General features: G+C 47.8%; 1 protein-coding gene across 1 annotated transcript; it reads left to right on the top strand.

The window, feature by feature from the left end:
• Nucleotides 1–101: 101 nt before the first annotated feature.
• DUSP29 (dual specificity phosphatase 29) lies at nucleotides 102–24,083 on the top strand (the record flags this gene model as incomplete). The annotated part of the gene is made up of 3 exons (XM_080687597.1): nucleotides 102–329; nucleotides 14,863–15,083; nucleotides 23,851–24,083. Exons 1-3 carry the CDS (start codon nucleotides 133–135, stop codon nucleotides 24,081–24,083), a joined length of 651 nt encoding a protein of 216 aa, XP_080543723.1. The 5' UTR covers nucleotides 102–132.

The following is a 24,083-nucleotide window of genomic DNA, read 5'->3' as shown; positions in this document are numbered from 1 at the left end:
GCCAAATCTCGGCATCAGCTTATTCCCACCTCTTTCCGTAAAGCCCATTCCCTACCTCTGTCCCCTGCTAACCCCGGTCCTGACCTTCTCACATAACCAGCTGCAGAAAGGAGAACATCCATTGGCTCCAAAATGACATCCCGAGAACCAAGGACAAGCCTCAAGAATGCCTACTCATCTGCCAAGAGTCTGCTGCCTAATGCGGAGGAGGTGGAGGCCGAAGACTACTGTACCCCCGGAGCCTTCGAGCTGGAGCGCCTCTTCTGGAAGGGCAGTCCCCAGTACACCCACGTCAACGAGGTCTGGCCCAGGCTCCACATCGGGGATGAGTAAGTGCCTGGCCAAGCCCAGGAGAAGGTAGCAGGCCCTTCCCCAGGTCACACCTCTTGCCACCTCTAGGCCATGACATTTTGCTTTTTAGATTGATTGTTCTGTGACTCTAATAGTTAGGGCTGGGTTTTTCTTCATATTACAGAAAACTCAGAAAAGGGGCTTAAGCAAGATAGAGGTAGATTTTTAAAATATATATTTTTATTGATTTCAGAGAGGAAGGGAGAGGTATAGAGAGATAGAAACATCAATGATGAGTGAGAATCATTGATCAGCTGCCTCCTGTATGCCCCACACTGGGGACTGAGCCCACCACCTGGGCATGTGCCCTGACTGGGAATCGAACCGTGACCTCCTGGTTCATAGGTCGATACTCAACTACTGAGCCAGGCTGGTCAGGGTCATTGGGGACTCAGGCTCCTGCTGCACCATCCTGAGGGAGAGGCTTTCCTCTTCAAGGTTTCTGCATGGGCTGAAACTGCTGATAGGGCTCCAGGCATCATCTGGAAGATCCAGACTGCAGGGTGGTAGAGGGAAAGTAAAAGCAAAAGGATGTCTTTCCAAACAGAAGTCCCAGACTTCCCCTGCCCCTAGCTGCAAGAGAGGCTGGGAAATGTCGTCTCTTATTTTAGCTGGGTATAACACTCACAAGAGGCACATCAACCTATGTGTGGAGAAGCAAAAGGTAAGCCTACCAAAGTTCAGGTTGCTGTCCCCTTCTCTAGATTTTTATAGCCACCATTCCCCATTCCTAAAACAATTGAGAAGCTCCTACTGTATATAATCTATATATATAAAAGGCTATATGTACTGACCATCCAACTGTCCAGTAGGCATGATGCACACTGTCCACCAGGGGGCAGATGTTCGATGCAGGAGCTGCTGAGCTGCAGTGACTTGGCAGCGGCAGTTCTCGGGTGACACACCCTAGAGAGGAGGGAGCCCGATTCCTCATGGGGCCACATGTTTCCACCTCCGGCCCTGGGTTATGTTGTTGCTGGAGCACTGTCATTTCGAATCTGGTTTACTGCACACCTGTGTTTGTGTTTGTGTTCCACACCCTGTACAACAGCAACTTTGCAGAGTACCCTCTTGCATTCCGGGACCCCTCGAGGGATGTTGGAGAGCCGGTTTCAGTCCAATCCCCACAGGCCAGGCCGAGGGACCCCACCTGCTTGAGGGATTCCCATTCACTTCACAGATGCCCTTCGTGCCATGGCACCGCCCAGGTCCCGCCCGGCCGGCCACCTTCTAATTAATTTCCTTTCAATGTGCATGAATCCATGCACTGGGCCACTAGTATTAATAATCATGATGCCTATGATTTACTGAATACTTTGTGCCAGGCATTGTGCTAAGCATCTTGCATATACTATCTCATTTTATTTTCACTAAAGCCTGATGAAAGAGATCATCTATTTATCCCATTTTAAAGATAAGGAAATTGAGGTTCAGAGCAGTTCATTAACTCACCCAAGGTCCACAGCCCTGTAGGCGACAGATAACTGGGATTTGAATGTAGTTTTGCCCAATCCGGAAGCTTCCATCTTAAATTCTCCCTCTACCCCCAGGATTCCGGCTCATGCTTCATCTCTCCAAAGAGCAGATGGTGCAGGGCCTCTGCATGTGCAATTTACACACACACACACACACACACACACACACACACACACACACACACACACACAACCATGCTGCTTAAAGCTTAGAGATAACCATCCAGTCAGGGGAAATCCAGGGATAGCCTCCCTTGTCTGTTTTTTCTTTTTTTAAATAAATCTTTATTCAGATTATTACAATTGTTTCTCCTTTCCCCCCCTGCCATAGCTCCCCTCCACCCGGTTCCCACCCCACCTTCTGCCCTTACCTCCCCTCCACTGTCCTCATCCATAGGTGTATGATTTTTGTCCAGTATCTTCCTGAACCTCCCCATACCCCTTTCCCCCTGAGAATTATCAGTCCACTCCCTTTCTATGCCCCCGATTCTATTATATTCACCAGATTATTCTGTTCCTCAGGTTTTTAATTCACTTGATTTTTAGGTTCACTTGTTGACAGATATGTATTTGTTGTTCATAATTTTTCTCTTTACTTTTTTCTTCTTCCTCTTCTTTAAGAATACCTTTCAGCATACTGGTTTGGTGGTGATGAACTCCTTTAGCTTTTTCTTATCTGTGAAGCTCTTTATCTGCCCTTCAATTCTGAATGATAGCTTTGCTGGGTAGAGTAATCTTGGTTGTAGGTTCTTGCTATTCATCACTTTGAAAATTTCTTGCCACTCCTGTCTGGCCTGCATAGTTTCTGTTGAGAAATCAGCTGACAATCGTATGGCTGCTCCCTTGTAGGTAATTAACTGTTTTTCTCTTGCTGCTTTTAATATTCTCTCTTTGTCTTTTGCTCTTGGCATTTTAATTATGATGTGTCTTGGTGTGGTCCTCTTTGGATTCCTTTTGTTTGGGGTTCTGTGCGCTTCCTGGACTTGTAAGTCTATTTCTTTCACCAGGTGGGGGAAGTTTTCTGTCATTATTTCTTCCAGTAGGTTTTCAGTATCTTGCTCTCTCTCTTCTTCTGGCACCCCCATAATTCTGATGTTGGTACGCTTGAAGTTGTCCCAGAGGCTTCTTACACTATCTTCAACTTTTTGGATTTTTTTTTGCTTTTTGCTTTTTCAGTTGAGTGTTTTTTGCTTCTTTGTATTTCAATTCTTTGACTTGATTCTTGTGTTCCTTTAGTCTGTTGTTGGGTCTCTGTATAATATTTTTTATTTCAGTCAGTGTATGTTTAATTTCTAGTTAGTCCTTTTTCATATCTTCGAGGGTCTCATTATATTTATCGGCCTTTTCTAGGATATTCTTGAAAAGCCTTATAACCGTGGTTTTAAATTCTATATCCAGTCATTTGTTTTCCTCCATTTCTTTCGTCTGTGATCTGTTTTTTGACGCCGCATTTTCATTGCTTCCCTGAGTTGGTAGGGTAGATTTGTGTGCTTGGTTTCCTATATGGCCCAGTGGGTCGGCCTCCCCAGTTAACCTGAGGTGGACACTCTTGGTGCACCCCTTTGTGGACTGTGTGTACAGCCTTGTTGTAGTTAAGTCTTGATTGTTGTTGGTATCACTGGGAGGAATTGACCTCCAGGCCAGTTGGCTGTAAGGATCAGCTGTGTCTACGCTGGGAGAAGTTCGGTGCTGGAGACAGCCTTATAGGATTAGACTTGCCAAATTGCAATAGCCTCTGTACTCAGCTTGGATGGGGTGGAGTCTCAGGGCGGAGCAGACAGTCTTGGCTTCCAGTCAGCCTTGCCCTTGCGCGCATGCCCGCCTGCAGACCTCTGCCTTCCCCGGCTCCCGAGTATCCGCCCGAGAGTCCAGATTCCCCCCACAAGAGCGTGGGTCCCCAAGGGCTCGCCTGGAACTGGGGTTCAGTGCAGTCAGAACTGGGGCTCAGTGCAGTCAGGAGCTTCTGACTCCCTTCCACTAGGGAAAGCCTGTGGCAACCTCCGCAGCCTTTGTGCGCACTGGCATGCGTGCTCCTGCAGACCTCTGCCTTCCCCGGCTCCCGAGTCTCCGCCCAAGAGTCCAGATTCCCCTCCCTGTAAAAGCGCGGGTCCCCAGGGGCTCGCCTGGAACTGGGGTTTAGTGCAGTCAGAATTGGGGTTCAGTGCAGTCAGGAGCTTCCGACTCCCTTCTGCTAGGGAAAGCCTGTGGCAACCTCCACAGCCTTTGTACACACTGGTGCGCGCACCTCCGGAACCCTGCCTGCCCAGGCTTCCCTGGGTCTCCCCCGGGTCTCCGAGTCTCCGGGTGTCTTTCTCTCTACCTGACAGTCCAGACTCCCCCTGTATGAGCCTGGGTCCATGGGGTTTCGCTCAGGACTGGGGTTCAGTGCAGTCAGAACTGGGGTTCAGTGCGGTCGGGGGCTTCCTTCCCCCTTCCGCCAGAGAAAGTCAGCCAGGCTCTCAGCTGCCCTTCCCTCTGCGCGCACAAAGACCCTTTGCTGTACCTCCAATTCTCTGTGAGCTTTTCTCTTTCCTTCTAGTTGTAGAATTTTCACTCAGCCAGCTTTCCTGTGGTTCTGGATGGTGTCCGTTCTGTCTTTTAGTTGTAGTTTTGAAATTGTTGTGTGAGGCAGCAGTTTAGGTGCTTACCTATGCCGCCATCTTGGTTTCTCTCTGTTTTTTCTTAATATTTTTAAATTGAAAAAGTTACAAAAAATTACATGCCCTTCTGTACTAAATTAAATTAAATGGAGGCTTATAAAAATAAACTGCATGATTGCCCTTTGTTTCTCTTAATTCTACCATGGAGTAACCAGTATTACATTTACTTGCATATGTCTACTACTTTATGTATACAATTGCAAACATAAGCCAACATATACACACATATAAAGGGTTTTTGTTTCTCTCAACAATTTTTAGAAAAAAAAAAGAATCATATTATATATACACTATTTTGCATTTTAATATTCCATAGTATAGTTGTACCACAATTTATCCAATCATTTCCCAGTTGTGAATATTAGGGGAACCTAAGTGATAGGTATGTAGGGACTCTCTATACTGTTTTCTTGTTGTTGTTAGTTTGTTAATCTTTACCCAATGATATTTTTTTCCATTGATTTTTAGAAGAGCGAGTGCAAGGGAGGGAGGGAAGTGAGAGACAGAAAGACAGAGAGACAGAGACATCAATATGAGAGAGACACATTGATTGGTTGCCTCCCGCACGCACCCCGACTGGGCCAGGGATCAAACCCGCAACCCAGATACGTGCTCTTGACTGGGAATTAAACCCATGACCCTTCAGTGCATGGGCCAATGCTCTAACCACTTAACAACACTGGCCAGGCTGTTTTCTTTTCTCAAATAACAGCTTTATTAAGGTTTAATTCACAGCCCATAACATTTTTCACAGGGTGAAGATTAAATGAATGAAAACAAATGAAGTGCTAGAGTAGTAGCTGGCACATAGTAAATGCTCGCTAAGTGCCTGCATGATGGATCTGAGTAAGCATCACAGAAGAGGTCAATTCCAGGCTTGGCTTTGGAAGCTGGGTAGCATTTCAAACAGAATTCTAGGCAGATGGGGCAGGATGAGAAGAGACATAGAGGTAAGGAGAAATAAGGTAATTTATCTGGAATTTAGGGGATGGATATGGTAGAAAGGGCACTTTCAGAAGACCTGGGATGAAGCCAAATTCTACCACGGTGTGGTCAGCTTAGACAGCCGGCTGCAATAACAGGTGACCCCAACATCTCAGTGGCCCACCACAATGATGGCTTATGTCTCACTTAGATGTCATATCCATGGAGGGCAGGTTCTAATTGTGCTTTATGTCCACTTTACTCTGGGACTCAGGACCCAGGCTGATGTCCACATTTCAATGGCCAAAGCAGGTCCATGCCAAAGCCTCACATCAATAGGGCAGAAAAGTGTAACCTTCCCCTAGGGAGGGGCAGCAAATATTCTAAATGAAAGCACACCATCTACCACAGCCACAGTCTACTGCAGGGGTAGTGGCTTTGGGCAGGTCCCTTTACCTTTGTGGGCCTATGTTCTCATCTCTAAAAATGGTTACTGAGCCTGGTGGTGTGGCTCAGTGTTTGAGTGTCCACCATGCATCAAGAAGTCACTGGTATGATTCCCGGTCAGGGCACATGCCCGGCTTATAGGCTTGATCCCCAGTAGTGGGTGTGCAGGAGGTAGCCGATTAAAAACAAATTTTTTTAAATCGTTACTGAGAAGAGTCCAAGAAATATGGACTATGAAAGCATTTTATAAATTATAAAGTACTAGACAGGTGAAAAAATTATTAGTACTGTTACTTAGTGAGAAAGAAACCTGGGGAGATGGGTCAGGGCCAGCCTGTGGAAGGCTGAATGCCAGCCGCGGTGCTTTATGCAGGAAGTTAAATTGAAAGTGTCTGAGCAGGGCAGACGTGTTCTAGTCAATACAGTGCCAGACAGTAGCCTTTGATGCAGTAAGATATGCTTCTTCCTTCCACCAAAAAAATGTCACTGCCCTTTCAGTTCAATCCAGCTCTGCCTAGCTGAGCCCCAAATGCACATGCACAGGCTGGGCAAGTTCCACAGTCAGTGTGTGACCTGTGTGCACGGCGTGGGGAGGAGCCAAAGTCAGCACGACTGGTCTTGTCCATCTCTGTCCAGGGCCCCTCCCAGATGCCCACTTAACAAGGTTAATGAGACTCCTAGATGCTTAGTGAGAGAGCAATGGATTCCACTGCCAAGGCAACCACACGGAGGTTACAACCCAGCTGAGGGCAGGCATGGCGGCCTGTGCTCTTGGTCTCTTTATAGGTGTTGTTCGAACCAGGGAAAAGCTCAGAGCTGGCTCCTCATGCACAAAGCCTCAGTTTCAATTTGATATTTGCACTTAAGTTGAGGTCTTCCTTTCCCTAAAGCACCCAAGGTTTTTGAAAGCTGAGTGCCAAGCTCTGGAAGTTAGGGTGGTCAGGACCAGGAGTGAGGATGGACATCCCAGGGCAGCCAGAGCCTCCGGCTGTTCCTGGAACCTAGACTAGTGATGCCTGGAACCCACTGGGGACCAGACTTACTCCTACAAAGCAGCTCACTCATCCCCGTTCTCTCTCCTCAAGGGCTTCTTTCTGGAGAGAGGCAGATGGCTGAGCATCTGCTCTGGAGCCACAATATCTGGGTCAAATACTAGTTTCCACGTTGTCTTGAGCAAGTCACTCAAGCTTTCTGAGCTTCAATTTCTTCACCTGTAATATGTGGATTCCATGAGTTCATACATATGACATTTAGTGCAATGCCTGACACACCCAATAACTACTATAGGTCAGGTAAGTTCTGGTCATTTGAGTCACAGTGTGAGAGGAAGGTAAACGGTTACTAAGCTTTGCCCCTAAGAGTCCCTCTGTTCTAAGAAAACTCCCTGGTTAAATTTTCCCCATGAGATGTTATCATGAATCCAAGGCCAGGTTGGAAGGAAGGTCCCTCCTAATGAGCCTTCTCCTGTCTGTGCACCAACTCACTCCACAGACACTGTCTTGGCCTTCCAGGGACCCAGGTGACCTAAGGCCCAAGGAGGCATTGCCACATCAAAGCCCTTTGGGCCTGTGAGTTTCAGAATTTCTAAAGCATGTTCTCAATCCCAGCTTATTCCAAGGGGATTCAGCAAGTGGGGTGCCTGGTGACTCGAAGTCCCCATTGCGCACCAGCTCCGCCACCAAAACCCAGTAAAAAGAGGCCACAGATAGGAGGGGAAATGGTTGGAGTTCAGTGTGCTGGGTCAGTAGAGGGGATGGGTTCAAGCCAACCAGTCACCTTTTGGATGTTCTTGTGGGGAACTCTATCTCGCTCAAGCCACAGCTCCCCTCTCCCCACACATTTCCTAAAACCTGGTGGGAGTCTGAATCTGCCACAAGTAAGAGCTGTAAGGTCAGCATGGAGTAGAGCAAAAGCCATCAAGCAGGATTCAGGGCCCAGAGTTCAAACATCTTACTGTTCTGGGACTCAGTTTCTTTATTTGTAAAATAAAGGGATGATTTCAAAGGTCCCTTCCAGCTCTAAGATAAAATTCTTTAAGAAATGTCCTATTAAATAAATTAGGCTTTATTAGATTCAAGCACATACTTGTTTTATTACTTTTAAGCCATTTAAATTAGATTCAAATTAGGTTAACCAAGTGTTGCCCTCCAGAGATCCAGGGACTGGCGTCAATGATGAGATAAGAATAATTCATCACCTCTTATCAATCAGCAGTCCCTAAGTTGGTGCTTCCGCAGTGCTTGAGTATGCTTGAAAGCACTAAATTTCTGTAATTTAAATATTCTCACTTTAATCTCATTGACATCTTTCATTTGCTTAGCAAAACCTTTTTTCTTTTTCCCCATAGTCAGCAGGAGGGAAAATATCCTGGCTACTGTCAAAGTGATTGCAAATTCTCAGGCAGAGCAGCCTCTGATAGCAAAGCCGGCTGAAACAGGGTAATTGAGAATCTCTTCCCTCTCACCAACACCAGGGCGCTGTTAGGCTGCTCTGCTGCTTGAATGGTGGGGGCCAAAAGCAGCTCCCCATTTTTCTTAAAACTCCAATTGCTGCCAAGATCTGGCTTTGAGGGTTATCAACATCTACAGCTGCCCCTCCGCATAAAGCCTGACCCCTCACACGCCTGTGGCCAGTCCCCACCACCCTGAGCTTGCTTTCCAGGTGTCTCTCTTGCTCTTCTTGCTTTTCTGCTCCCAACCAGACCAACTCCCTAAAAAAACAAAGGCATCTCAGGGCTGGTTTGTCCCTGAGAAGGTCAGGAAGTGAAGTGAAGGCAAATCCATCAGCTGAGACATTCCTCAGCTTGAGACAAGGCCTCTCACTGGGATGCCAGGACAGCCATAGCCTCTCTCCCCCAAAGAAGGAACTAATTCAGCCTCAAGACACCAAGTAGAGCTGAGATTTGACTTGCATCCAGCGTGGGCCATGGCTAGTATGGGGTGCAGCCAAAACACAGCCTAGACTGACCACTTAATGTCCTGAATGTTACCCGGAAGAACTAGGAAACCTGGACTCTGAACCTCCAAATACTGAAGGTGACTTAGGTGCGATTGGGCACCAGCCTCCGGCACGGTGAGTGGGGGGAGGTTTCTAACAAGAGTTATGAATGCCAAGGCCACCTGAAGTCTTTGCAAAAATCCATCACTCCTGAGAACTAAGGAAATAACATCAATAAAAATCATGGTAAACATTTACATTTATCAAGTGAATATATGACATCTTCATCACGAAAAGTTTACAAAAAAGAGAGAGAAAAAAGAAGGCAATTAAAGTTTCCATTACCCATAATCTCATTATCCAGAGACAACCACGGATCACATTTTGCTGTACATTTTCTATTGCTCTCTCCCCTTGAATTTATCTTTAACCTTTCATATTGAATAGCACATCACTAGACTTGACAAAACTCTCTTAAGGAAAGTGCTGCCAGTGTAATTCATTCTAATTAACAAAAAGAGAAAACTAAGGGTCCAGAGCTTCGGTTGTTTCCGTTCGTGCAGCAGTTTAAGCTTATAAACACCGGCCAGGCCTGTATTCTCTTGAGGGGCCTCAAAACTGAACAGCTTCATCATCAGCAAATAATAAGAGCACCCAAGAAACTAGAAAACCATTGACTTTCACTTCATATCAGGTGAACTAAAAAGCTAGAAAAAGGACTGATGTATTAAAATCCACCTGCAAGGTACAGGTGTGGCCTAGGAGAATGCCACCACAAGGTCACATCCATGAAATGATGTGAGACCACAATAGTGTTGCATGCATCAGAATAAGTAAGGTGCCACATTGCAGGATACAGGCCTTAAGCACACAGGAGTCCATAATTAGGTACAAGAAATCAGTGGGCCTGCCCTGGCCGTTTGGCTCAGTGGATAGAGCACCGGCCTGTGGACTGAAGGGTCCCAGGTTCGATTCCGGTCAAGGGCATGTGCCTGGGTTGTGGGCTTGATCCCCAGTAAAGGGCATGCAGGAGGCATCCAATCAATGATTCTCTCTCATTATTGATGTTTCTATCTCTCTCTCCCTCTCCCTTCCTCTCTGAAATCAATAAAAATATATTTTTTTAAAAAAGAAAGAAATCAGCGGGCCCTCACAGACATGAGGGTGGAGAGAACCGCCCGATCATTAGTGGACTTTCTTCGATGCTCATAGCAGAATCCTGGCCACAAGGGACCAGCTGGTTTCTCCTGCCAGGAAGCTGGGAGTGGGCATGTACAGCTATGTACATGCATGTCCGGCCTCCCTTCTGCGCGAGAGCAAACACCTAGGGAAAAGGGACTTTCAGGCAGGTGCTGAGGTATGTAGGCTGGGAATCAGGAGAGCACCAAGGGGTCTGAAAAGGTGGGATGACAAAAGTGCTGCCCAAGGAGACTGCCCCACGTAAAGTGCTCTTAAAGGGTGGGGGGTTGAAGCAAGCTTCCCAGAGGATCTCCAGAGGAGCTGGAAGGAAGCTGGGCCAGGCTAAGGAAGGAGAGAGGAAGGGAAGTCTCTGACTGAGGCAACTGGGCTTTGCAAGAAGGAAGTCACTTCCTTGGCCCCTTCTAATCTGGTATCAGAATCCAGAGCTAGGCCAGGTTCACAAGGAGGGAAAGACGCTACAGAGAAATGGGTCAAAAACAAGATATGACAACTTCACAAATGCACTGCCTGAGTCCAACAGATGTGTGAGAAAATGTCCAACTTCATGGCCAAAATAAATGAATGAAAACGAGGCACCATTTTGTTGGTGGTGGTCTGTTTTGTTTTTGAAATTAGCAAATAGCAAAAGATAAAAATGGGAATCATTTGAGCAATCTTTCTAGAGGATAATTTAGTAGTGAGTATTACATGTATTAAAAATGCTCATACCCATTGACCCAGCAATGCCATTTTAAAAAATCTCTTCTAAGGATCTAATCAAGATGTGCTCAAAGAAATACAGCCAAGTTGTTCATTCATAGTGTGTTTTTTATAATACCTACCAAATCCCTTCCAGGATAGTGGTAGAGAAGGAGAGGGAGAGGGAGAGGGAGAGGGAGAGGGGGAGGGGGAGGGGGAGGGGAGGGGGAGGGGAGGGGGAAAGAGAGGGAGAGGGAGAGGGGGAGGGGGAGGGAAGACCAAGTCCAAAATAGGGGCTTGGTGAGGTAGAATTGAGATTTACCTATAGAATGGAACAGCACAGAGCTACTGAAGCTCATAAGTTGATTTAGCAAGATGTTTACAATATATCACCATGTCAAAGGGGGTAAACTGTATATAGTGTTATACCCCCAGGCAAATTTCTATATAAAATATACAAATCTATGCATAGAAAAACAACTGGAGGATAGTATATCAAACAGCAAATAATCTTTATCTCTGGGGATTAGAAGTACAGGTGATCTTGTGTGTGTGCGCACACGAGGGGCTGTTTTCCACATTCTGCATCAATCATGTATTATTTTTGTAATTAGATAACATTATTTTTTAAGTGAATAGATTGCTTAAATCTAGGAGTTTTCTTAAACAATCAGAAACAAAGGCTCTGGCATCATCTGGATTCTGGAAGTAAATGACTAGGTCTGTTTTTCTTCTGAGCTTTTCTCCTTCAACAGAGGCACATTTCTTAGTCTCTTTCCCACATCACATATCTGAGCAGGTGGCCTTAACACAAAACCAAACCAAACCAAACCAAACAAAACAAAACAGAAAACAATATAATGCCAGACAGCACTCTCTCTCACCCCCTACCTCCACTCCCAATAATTGCTGAGCGAGGCATCCTGGCCAACTGAGGATCTGCCTCCATCACAGCCGCTGCCTACTGACTCACTCTGTTGATTTGTGGGTCTCCATTCTGCCATTGGTACTCTTCTGAACCCTTGAATGGACTCTGAGTGCACCAAGCTAGGGGGAAATCCCCAGAGCGGTATGTGAGGACACCACCTCCACTTCCCAGCCCAGGTAGCCACAGAGCCCTGAAAATCTGCCGTGGGCCTAACACACCCACCAGGTCTAACCCTCCCATGAACCCTTTTCTCCCTCTTGGACACCAGGCAAAGCCAGCTCTGTGGGGTGAATGTAGAGGTGTCATGCAGTGAGTCTTGTTGCATCTGTACCCAGATCCTCGACCCGCAAGGCAGCAAAGTGCAAAGAGTTATTTATTCAAACTGCCATTTGATTATATTGAAACACAGCTGCTGAACCCGGAGAGAACAGTCTTTACCGTGGATAGAAACTTCCTGTCAAGGACAGTTAATTTTAATTTTTCCACTGAGCTCAACCTCAAAGTGAGGTTGATTGCTACTCAGCAAGATGGACTGCATTAGTGGAGCTTTTAATTGAGCGCAGATCTATATCCCAAAAGCATAATGTTTGCTGTATACATACTTTGAGACAAGAGGAAAAATGAAAAGCAGACCTTTGTAAGGAAAAATTGAAAGCAGAATGTGTTCCATAATCAGGATGGCAGCACAAAGGCCAGCTGGGGCGGGGGAGGGGGGGTGAGGGCGGGGGGGGGGGGGACTTGGTTGCAGTCCCCACCTCCCTACTCCTCAGTTCTAATGGGCTATTGGCAAATGTTCCTAAAAGCTAATGCCTGTGTTTAGCTCCCTCTTTCCCAAACACTGAACTCCATCATAGCTCCTCTCATGGCAAACAAAGACGCTCCAGGCAACCAGCGATTGATGAGGGGCCGCAGCGAGGGGCCATGGCACGTGTTTCTCCTGCAGGGCTCCTCGCGGCCAAGGGTGCTGATCCATGTTGGCCTCCATTATGGCCATTTCTGTCCACGTCCTTTTACCAGTGGCCTCAAGAGGAGTCCTCAGCTGGAGCATAATGCCACTTTCGGCCTCTTACTCTTATGGTTCCAGACCCTCGTCACCCCTTCCCTGAGCTGTGGAACTGGTCTTTGTGCTCCTGAGAGAGATGTCCTCTAAAGCCAGGATGGGATCCCCCTTCTCAAACACTATCAAAGGCTCTCCCTGACCCCCAAATACAGACCTGGGCAGCCAAGCACCTCCATGATCAAATCCCACACTCCCTCTCCAAAAGTCCTCTCACATCCTATGCTCTGGCCAAACCAGTCCCCTGCTCCCTGTCCCCATTCCCAGCCCATCAGCAAGTCTCCTGTGACAACAGCTTAGTCCAAGCCACTGTCCTCTCTTGGCTGTACAACTGTGACAGCCTCCAACAGAGGTCCCACTTCTAATTTTTTGCCCCTCTCCAGTCCTTCTCCACACATCAGTCAAATGGATCTTTAAAAAAGTAAACAATGCTCACCCCTTCCTTAAAATCCTTTGTGGCATGTGTCATTCTATCACATTTAAAATTAAATCCAAACTCTTTCTCCTGCGGCCTACAGGGCCCACCATGACCCAGCCTACCTTGCCAAATTCCTCTTGCACCACTACTTCCCTCATTACTATAGCCACACCCGTTTTCCCCCTGTTCTTAGCACTTGCTGTTCCCTCTACCTGGATGGAATACTTTTCCTCCAACTCTTCCCCTACCTAGCTTCTTCTCATCCGTCTTCACTGAAACGCCACCTCCCTGCAGAGGTCGTTCCCGACCACCTTACCTGGAGCAGGACCACAGTTGTTCTGCGCTGCTCTTACTGCTATCTGAAATTATCTTGTTTTTGTGTGTGTGTGTTTTTAAAAATATATATATTTAATTGATTTTTTACAGAGAGGAAGGGAAAGAGACAGAAAGCTAGAGACATCGATGAGAGAGAAACATCGATCAGCTGCCTCCTGCACACCCCCTACTGGGGATGTGCCCGCAACCAAGGTACATACATGCCCTTGACCGAATCGAACCTGGGACCTTTCAGTCCACAGGCCGACGCTCTATCCACTGAGCCAAACCAGTTAGGGCTGAAATTACCTTGTTTATTCCTTTGTTGTTAATTTGTTCTCCCCAGTGGAATCTAAGCTTCCTATGGGACCTTGACTAATCTGTTTATTGCTGCAGCATCAGTACCCAGGACAATGCCTGGCAATAATGGAATCTAAATCATTATTTGGGGATAAATGATTAAATACAAGAAATAATAAACATTTCCTGAAAGGCCTTTACTATCTCCAGCTGCCATTCCTTACATTGTGCTGTCTTCTTGGCCTGGCTTGCCCTTGCCTCCCGCAGGCCCCCATGTCCAAAGATCGCCATTTGAAGTAAGGCGGGCTCAAAAGCCCCTTTCCCAGAGAGCCTCCCTGAACGCTCTAAGCAGAAGTAACCCCTGTGTCCCATGCCCCATGTTCTAAGGCCACCTACTTCAACATGACTTTACCCTGTTCCTGGAACGTCTTGCCTAGAAAGATAAAGCTATAAACCAGAAAATAACTTCACTGTGGGCCTCAGGAACGTCCCCAAATCAATTCAAAAAACAGGCTGCTCAAATAGCTCTCCTCGGAACAGTGCTTTGTCCAACTAGGCAATGATTCCTTATCAAAGCAAGGACTTCGCATTGTGTTCACCAATCCCGTGATCATCAATACCAAGAATTTTGCCCAATCCCAATCACATCCAGCAGTAAAAGACCCGTCTTAACTCATTCCTTCGAGCCCCAACCTCCAAACCCTATAAACAGCTGAGGGTTCAGAGAAGAGGCCATTTTAAAGGGTCTCCCCAGGCTGTGCGCAAGTGACCCTCTGCCCCACACAGCTCTGCTTGATGAACAGGTTATCCGGAGGCCCATGGGAGGGAGTTGGCTGGTGACAGCCCACTCCTGTGACCACCAGTGTCCACACCAAGCTCTTGTGTATTTGGTGAGTGATGGAAGAATGAAAGCACAAATGAATAGCCACCCCCCCCACTCCTTCCTCTCTTGAAGCATCCTAGCCAGAAATGAGAAATGGCACAGGTGCCCAAGGGGTCCATGAGAGCAGGCTTTGGACTAAGAAAGTCCTTCATTTCAATGACGAGGCCTTATTTTGGAAGCCAGAATCCCCTGCAGAAACCAGTGGGCTGCCTCCTAGCCGCCCCCCGCCCCCCGCCCCAGTTCCAGGCTAAGGAGCCCACAGCCGATGGCCTCTCTCCTGTGCGCCCAGGGCCACGGCACTGGACCGCTATGGGCTGCAGAAGGCGGGCTTCACGCACGTGCTGAACGCTGCCCACGGCCGCCGGAACGTGGACACGGGGCCCGACTACTACCGCGGCATGGACATTGAGTACCACGGAGTGGAGGCCGACGACGTGCCCACCTTCGACCTCAGCGTCTTCTTCTACTCGGCGGCCGCCTTCATTGATGCTGCGCTCCACTCTGATCACAGTAAGAGCCCCGCGCCCACTAACGGCCCCGCTCCCGCCCCCGCCCCCGCCCCGCGGGAAGAGGGTTCTACACTCTGGGAGTCGGCTCCCCTCTCAAAGCCGACCCTGCAGGGGTTCCATGTGGATGAGCTGGAGAAGTTTGAGCCCCTGGAGGCTGTAAGCCTGCTGGTGGAGTTCAGGCTTTGATGGCATCACCATTGGCATTGGCCTCGGGAGGGCTCAGAGGGGAGGCCTTTGGCCCCAAGTCTCCTCCCTAAGGCACGTCAGCCATCCTTCCAAAGGCGGGGGGATCTGGGAACCCTCAAAGCTGGGATGCAATTGTGCCTGTGCCCAAACCCGACTAATAGTCAAAGGTTTTGATGCCAGAAAACCCTCAGGCAGCTGACTTGAGTGGAAAACCTGTGGAAAGACTTTGAATTCTCCTGCCAACCAACCAAGCCCACATCCTCCCTACCCCCTCATCCACCGACCCTCCCCAAGTCCAGTAACACTCATTCTAGTGACCACCTAGCCTTTATAAGTGGCAAACTATATTTGAGACTGAGCTTTGCACCTGTGATGTCCAAGTTTCCCAGGGTTAATTTGAAATCACAGTGCTAGTCCTTGCACTCAAAATGCAGTTTTAGCTGCCCTAATCCAGGGAAAGGCTACCAGGCTATTTTGGGGAGAAGGGCACACTTTAGGAATGCGTCAGGTAAGACAATATGCAGTTACTGCTACAGGATGGCATTCCATAGAGGCCAGAGGGACTTCACCTCCCTAATCTGTGTTCTGACTTCAGCCCCATGTGGCACAACCCTTTATGGGGCCATCACATAATGTAGGGTGTCCAGTTACAGTAGTCCCTCTTCATTTGCAGTTTCACTTTCCCTAGTTGCAGTTACCTTCAGTCAACCACAATCTGAAAATATTAAATGAAAAATTCCAGAAATAAAGTATTCGTAAGTTTTAAATTGCACACCATTCTGAGTAGCGTAATGAAATCTCACAGTGTCCTGATCCATCTTGTCAGGGATATGAATCATCCCTTTGTTCAGCATATCCACGCTGTATATGCTCCCTGCCCATTAGCCACTTAGTAGCCATCTCAGTTATCAGATCAACTGTCTCAGTATCCCAGTGCTTGAGTTCAAGTACCCCTATGTTACTTAATGGCCCCAAAGTGCAAGAGTAGTGATGCTGGCAATTCAGATACACCAAAGAGAAACTGTAAGTGAAAAGGTGAAAGTTCTTGAATTAATAGGAAAGGAAAAAAAATTGTATGCTGAGGCTGCTAAGATCTTACTGTAAAGGAATCTGCTATCCGTGAAATTGTGAGGAAGGAAAAAGAAATTCGTGCTAGTTTTGCTGTTTCACCTTAAATTGCAACAATTAAGGCCACAGCACATGACAAGCTTAGTTAAGATAGAAAAAATCATTAAATTTGTAGGTGGAAGACAGAACAGAAAATGTGTTCCGATTGATGCAACCTGTTGCACCAGAAAGCATTGAGCCTACACAACGACTTCAGCAAGGGTTCCCCTGAAATGAGTGATACCAAGCCATTTACTACAAGTAAGGGATAGTTGCACAGATTGAGGAATAGGTTGGACTGAAAAATGATAAAATTACTGGACAGGCTGCGTCTGCCAATAAAACAGCTGCTGCCACATTTCCGGCAGAGTTGAAGAAGTTGCTTAGGTTCAGTAACTATCTGTGGTTTCAGGCATCCACTGGGGGTTTGGGAACACATCCTCCATGGATAAGGGGGGACTACTGTACTGAAAGCTTTCTTAGCACAAGTGGTTGGGATCACGAGGCTCACTGCCTGACCAAATGGCCCGCTTCAGGAACTTGCAACCTGTGGCTGGGCCGGGGCCATGCATGCTATAGTCCCAGACCTTGACGGCCGTCCCAAGGTGGACCTGGGCCCACAGCCAGCCACAGGCACCAACAATGTGTCGTTATGTTGGTTCACAAGCAATGTCATGATGAAAAAGGAAGTCATGGAGCTGAAGTGTTTGTATTCGGGGATGCTTCATTTCAAAGTTGCTCTTTTATGAGTCTATTTATGGGCCATCTTCTGTGCTGTGCACATTCTGGATTTCCAAGCAGGATCAAAAAGCAACTGGACTCTGACTCATCACCACAAGGTAAAATTCGCCTCGGAATATTTGAAGTTAACTGAAAACATATTTGACATGAAACACACACACACACACACACACACACACACACACACACACACACACACACAGCTACAGCACCACCACCCAATCCTTCAGTTTCACTTGCCGTGACTATATCTTTGGCCTTCCCCTTAATGGAAGGTGGCTGGCAGGCTTTGGAGAAGATAGGGCTGGGTTCAGCTTCAGAGCTTAGTAACAATGTGATTTCTCTGAGCCTTAGTTTCTGCATCTGGTGATAAAAATATTTACCTTGAAAGATTATAATGAGGCTCAGCAGTAACCGACATAAAGCACTTAGCACAGAACCTGGTGCACAGCAGGCTCTCAGATGTGTTTGATAAAGAGAGGTCGTGCACCGTGAAACACACAACCACACCAGCACATGCACATCATCATCATAAAGTTTCCAACCCCAAAGAAAAAAGGACATTCCAACTTTGAACTAGTATGATATGCTCACACGACAGCTTGTTTTTGGTTGCTGGCACATGAGTGTAGAGTCTGCCCACACTGTGGAATCAGGAAAGAATGGGACCCTCAAGTCCTGTTTAGGCCTGGGCAGATCACAGAGCTTCGATGTGGAGATGTCAGGCTGGTGTGGATAGTGATGGTAGACCAGATGGTCGAAAGCACCTCACAAAGAAAGGGTCAAGAGGGAAAAGTATATGCCCATCTGGCATGGCTCAGTGGTTGAGCGTCAACCTATGAACCAGGAGGCCACAGTTCGATTCCCGGCCAGGGCACATGCCTGGGTTTCGGGCTTCATCCTCAGTGGGGGGCGTGCAGGAGGCAACACATCAGTGATTCTCTCTCATCATTAATGTTTCTATCTCTCCTTCTCCCTTCCTCTCTGAAATCAGTAAAACATCAATAAAACATCATTAAAAACAAAAACAAAAAATAGTCTCTCTAAAAAAAAAAAAAAAAAGAGGGAAAAGTATATACCAAGGCCAGAGAGTATGCAGGGGTGGGGGACTAGACTATTGGCTGGGGATGGGGACCAGGACATGGCCGAATTGCCAGGTGGGAGGCTGGGCTCCCTTCTCAGGACATTGTGCGCTTACATTTTTTGTTGTTGTTTTTGTTAATCCTCACCCAAGTGTATTTTTTCCATTGATTTTTTTTTTTTTTTTTTTTTTAGAGAGAGAGTGTAAGAGAGGGAGAGAGGAAGGGAGAAGGGAGAGAGAGAGAGAAACATCAACTGATTGCCTCCCACACGCACCACGACCGGGGCCAGGGTTCGAACCTGCAACCCAGGTATATGCCCTTGACTGGTAATTAAACCTGTGACCCTTTGGTGTATGGACCAATGCTCTAACCACTGAGACACACCGGCCAGGACTGTGCGCTTACATATTTAATGACTTCCTTGAGTTGAAGACTCAAAGTCCTACCCCCTCAGGACCAGGTAGCGTGCAGGAGTGAACGAAGCCGGTTATGTGTAGGCCGTGGGGTGTGGTTAGGGTGCTTGTGGCTAAGTGCAGAGCTCATACCCCTTCCCAAGGGGGCAGCTGCTGCCCAGTCCCAGCCAACGTTTGTTTTGTGAGAACCAGCACAAATGTGGTAGATCCAACTTTTCAGGAAATGTCTCCAATTTGGGATTTAATGTAAAATCACTCGATTTTTAAGTGTTGGCAACACATTGAAAATTTCTTAAAATGCTGCGAAGGAAAACAAAAGAAACCCAACAGCTGTCAGTGTGTAACCTGTGCCCCCAATAGTCAAAGTAACACAGTAAAAGGCTGGCCAGCTGGGCAACGGCATTGCCACGGACTCCCAGCAGTGGCGGTGCCTATGCCCGGACTACAGCATGTCAGAGCCAGGCCCACGCGCATGTTTCTTATTATCCTCTTGATGTAAGAGGTGTGGATGGACAGTCTGGCCAAAAGGCAAGGCGTCTCTCTTTCCTCTTCTTCCTTGGCTAGTTTCTGCCAAGGGTACGCTGCTTCCCTCTGCTGCCCCACAGCTCGTCTTGCTCATGCTTGTTGAAAAGCACTGCTTGTGGAGCTGTGGAGTCAGCCCAGGGCGTCCACTCCCACCTCGACCCTCCCCTGATTGCTCTTTCTGAGAGAACCCCACAGGCAATCTCAGTCGCTCTGGAAAAATCTTAGGGATAAAGTAGCCCAGTGTCCTGCCCCAGGAGCTGGGGACCCAGAGGCCCGGAGGAGCCAAGGAATGTGCCGGGAGCCACAGAGCGCATGGGAGGCCCGTGGTGGGAACGCCTGTCACTCAGGCCTCACGGGAGAATCCTCCGCCCTTATTTTGAGCATCCGGTGACTTTGCTGTGTAACAAGTCACCAAATACTATGGAACGTGAGGCATGGCAGCCAGTGATGGGATCTGAAACAACTGAACTTGTCATTCCTCATTAGAAAAACAAGTACTGACAAAAGACTGCCATGGGAACCCCACTTGGGCTGCCTTCACCGCTCCTGGTGCGGCCTCCTTGGAGCAACTTGGTGTGGTTTTAATTTAAGGAAATCTTCTGAAAAATCCCAGGGCAGAAACCAGAAAGCTCTAAAGATCAGATCTTAGTATCACCACTCTCCTTTCCTTCTTTCTTTTTCTTTAATGAATGGTCCACAGCCTGCTTTAACACCACCTTAAAGGCCATTGTGAATAAGGTGGGCGTGAGTCAGTAAAGGAGGGATGCTTCTGAGCAGGAGGTTGATCCCTGGTGCTTCTGAGCTGTAGCCAGGTCAGACTCAGGTGATGTGAGAGTCTTCCACCCTCTGCAGCACACATGGGCCTGCCCCTCGCAGCTCAAAACCTGCATGCTCCCTTTTTCCGAGGACTTCCTCGCAAGTCTGGCCGGTTGGGGAAGAAGTATGAACTCTGGCTTTGCACGCTGCTGAGGAGGCAAGTTCCGAGGTCTGAGTGAGAGACAGGCAAAGGGCATCCCCCAAACCCAGAAAGGAGGTTGTTGAGGGAGTGCACACCTGGTGGAGGGTACGGTGGTGCAGGCGAGGGGGCGTGGGGTTGGGGGACTTGGCCTGTATGTTTGATTTGAGTGACAGAGGCCTGCCTTCTGGTCAGAAAGGAAAATATGCAATTGGGAAGCCGCAGAGATTCTGGATTTGGGTTTTCTTCATAAGATTCAACTTTTGGGAATTCAAGTTTTGGTAAAGGCCTACGGGGAAATATTTCATTGAAATCACCATTTTTTTCAAACATAGATTGTGACCTATAGTGTAGGTACAACCAGCATTTCTTTTTAAAAAACGGACTACATTAGAATAGAAAATAGCAGCAGGCATTGTGCGTAGTAAAAGTGCGTATACTTTGTGAAACTTTGGTCTGATCGCACACTTGTGATTCCGATTCCTCCCTTAGCGTGTAAGAGCTTCAACCCTGGCAGCAGGTGCCTGGGTTTGAACCACAGTTCAGCCACTTCCTAGCTGTGTGACTTGGACAAGTCCCTTCTCTGCATTTCAGCTGCCTCCTCTGAAAAACGGGGACGATCTTTTATTTGCCTCATCAGGTTGTGAGGATTGGTTACAGTAAAAATACATAACAACATACTTGGAAGATGTGTCGAGAGGTGAGGCTATGTTCGCGTTAGCGGTGAATTTTATATGGTGTTTCCAGGAGCCACACAAAAGAGTCTGAAAGCTGCTGACCTAGAAAGTGCCAACCCTGACAATGCTGCCTCCGCCCAGGGCCTTACCCTGGCTGGTGTCTAACTCCCAGAGAGCCCCCTACTCTCTCTGGCCAGGGCCCTGCTGACAACAGGCCAGATGCAGCCTTCTCTCCCCTCCCCTGGACAGCAGTTTCTCACCACCCCATGCTGGGCCCCAAAGGGTGGTGCTTGGCAGAGCCCCAGAGCAAAGAGGAAGCAGGGCCATGAGGGTCTGGGGGAGACCCTTGACCCCAGGGGGACCTACCAAGCTCACATGGCTGGTGGCATTAATGCCGCTGTCAAAAACAAATTTAGTTCCAGAGCTCCTGCTGGGGCTGAGCATAACCCACTGCACCCCCACCCCACTCTCCTTCTTCTCCCACCCCCTCCAGCTCCCTTCCCCCTCCTCCCACTCAGCAGACTTCAGGCTCCCAAAAGGCTTAATGAACTACAGCTTTAGTCTGTTTCAAACATTTAGTCATGACAGAAAGAATTACCCTTTTTGCCAGGAGAGGAAGAAACGCTTTAGTTATCAGCCTGCTGGCGGGGGGCCAGCAGCCTCTGGAACAGGGTGTGGGGATTAGGATGCCAGAGGTAGACATGCCACTCCAGCTGTCACTCACTCGGGGCCAGCTCCCCAAACCCGGTCCGCAGGAAGGGAGTGGCCCTGCTTCTCGCCCTCCTTTCCGGCCAAGGCTCACAAGGCAGAGGCGGGGAGGCCAGGCTCGTGTAGCTCAGCAGCATGAAGGCTGGGACCCGAGGCCACTGGGTTAGCTTGTGGGGATCCGTGGAAATGGACGGTGATAAAGTGAATGGCTCTTCATGGAACAACTCTCTGTGTGTGGAGAGGCCATCAGTAGAGTCCTTACTGTCAGGCAGGGTGTGCCGGCCTCTCTGACCAGGTTGCGGCGAGGCGGGGGGTGGGGGGAGGGCGGGGGAGCCCTGGTGCCTGGGGTTCAACCTTCTTGAAGTCCTCATGCTGCCATGGCTGCTGGCCATTCCCACTGTCCTGGACATGGTCCCCTGAGGAAGATGGGAGGGACACAGGAGAGCCATGTCCATTCAGAAGTGTTCTTTCCAAGCTGTTCTCATGTCCTGCTGATGCTCCAGAAACCTGGGGATGTCCATGAATGTCTTCTTGGTCATCTTTCCAGGCCTCAGGCCCGAGACTCAGGAACAGGGACAGCACTGGGGTCCCACAGCTCGAGCTGCCTCAGCCAGCTCGATGCCAGCAGAGCGATCGCACAACCAGGGAGGGTGGCCACTGGCCTAGCAGTGGTGGGTACAGCCAGAGATCCTAATCTCAGCATTTTCTCTGTCCCAAGAGCATGATGATCAGTGTCCAACACACAGTAGGGCCTCAATAACATGTTGTTCTGAACTATTTCTAGTGCTGGCACCAGGTTTCTGAGTGACCTCTGACAAGTCGTTTCCTTCTCTGTAAAGCAGGGAGGATGATACTGGCACCTTGAAGGCTGTATTAAGGATGGAATAACACGGTGAATGCTCACTATGTGAGCTCTAGAGGCAACAGCTTCACATCAAGTCTTCGCAGCGGGGCCCAGACGCTGCCATGGTAGTGGCCAAAGGGAGTTTTGTTTACACAGGTTGTATCTATCAGTACTTATCCGATTAGAAAGAAAAACTGAAAAATTTAATACTTTAAAAGGATGAAACACACAATTGGATATTAACATATTTTTATGAAAAATTATATTTTCCAAATACAGTTTAGGGAGAAGAGGGGTATTAATTTACATTGTTGCAAATCTCTTCAGTGTGAGGCTTATTAGAATCCAGTTGGAATCTGATTAGCTTCTGCATTCAATCTGTTGTGGTACGTTGTTTTGGTTGGCGTGGATGAAGAAAATCCAGCCTCACTTAGCAGCCTTGTAGTTGTAGAAGGGAAGGATGCTCTAAAAGCCTTTTCAGGTAATTGTGGGTATTCTTCTTAGATACTACACCCACACTTGACAAATGATAGCTTCTTTTTTAAAATTATATATGATTTTGTTTATTTTTTTTTTAGAGAAAGAGGAAGGGAGAGGGATAGAGAGATAGAAACATCAATGAGAGAGAAGCATCGATTGGCTGCCTTCTGCACGTCCCTTACTAGGGATTGAGCCCACAACCCAGGCATGTGCCTGGACCGGGAACCGCACTGGTGGCCTCTTGGTTCATGGGTCGACACTCAACCCCTGAGTCACACCGGCCGGGCAAATGATAGCTTGTTAAAGGCTAGCTGTGATGTGGAATCTGAAGCCATATCAATAAACTTCATACTCAGTTACATGAAAATCCACTGGTCTGTCTTAAACTTGGAATGAATGTTTATACCTATGCATGATTCTATAATATCTTGTATTTGGTCATTTGGAAAATATTGGTTTTCTCAGTTATGCAGATCCTCCAAATGTTGACACTTTTCACTATACGTTATCAAAAAATACATTTGTTAACTTCATCACTCATCCTAACAAAAATCTTCAAAGTATCGGGAAACTGTCAACTTCACAGTGATAGATACTAGTTTTCCAAAACTCTTAATATTTGCTCAAAAGCTTGCATTTTATCACTGGCAATAAAGACCATCAGTTGTTTTCTTTGATGTGGCAGACTGACTTTGTTCACTTTTGAGCCAAAGTCTCCAAATACCCAAGTTTAAATGACCATGGTTTTCCTGTCATTCATTCTTTTAAGTAAAATGGTGTCTTATGAAACAGTGGCTAATTCAACTTGCAATTCAATCTCCCTGGTGCTTCTCCCAAGATAACCATCGCACTTCGGTATGCAGCCCAAGTGCTTTATGTGTACTTCCCATTTCATCACACGGAATATTAAGAAGTGTAACCAAGGGCTGAAATTTGATAAATTTCTCCCCCATGCCACCCGCCCCCCGCCCCCCAGAGTGCATGCATGGTGGTGAAGAATGCCATGATGACTAGCATAGTTTGCTGCCTCTTGTCCCCACTCCATTTCAGATAAGATCCTGGTTCACTGTGTCATGGGCCGCAGCCGCTCGGCGACCCTGGTCCTGGCCTACCTGATGATCCACAGGAACATGACCCTGGTGGACGCCATTCAACAAGTGGCCAAGAACCGCTGTGTCCTCCCCAACTGGGGCTTTCTGAAGCAGCTCCGGGAACTGGACAAGGAGCTGGTACAGCAGAGGCGACAGGCCCAGCACAGCGATGACAGCGAGAAGGCCAGTTGA

This window comes from Plecotus auritus (genome assembly GCF_963455305.1).
Source record: "Plecotus auritus genome assembly, chromosome: 9".
Classification (NCBI taxonomy): Eukaryota; Metazoa; Chordata; class Mammalia; order Chiroptera; family Vespertilionidae; genus Plecotus; species Plecotus auritus.
Note: the sequence above shows the minus strand (reverse complement) of the source record. Positions and strands in the feature narration are given on the sequence as shown.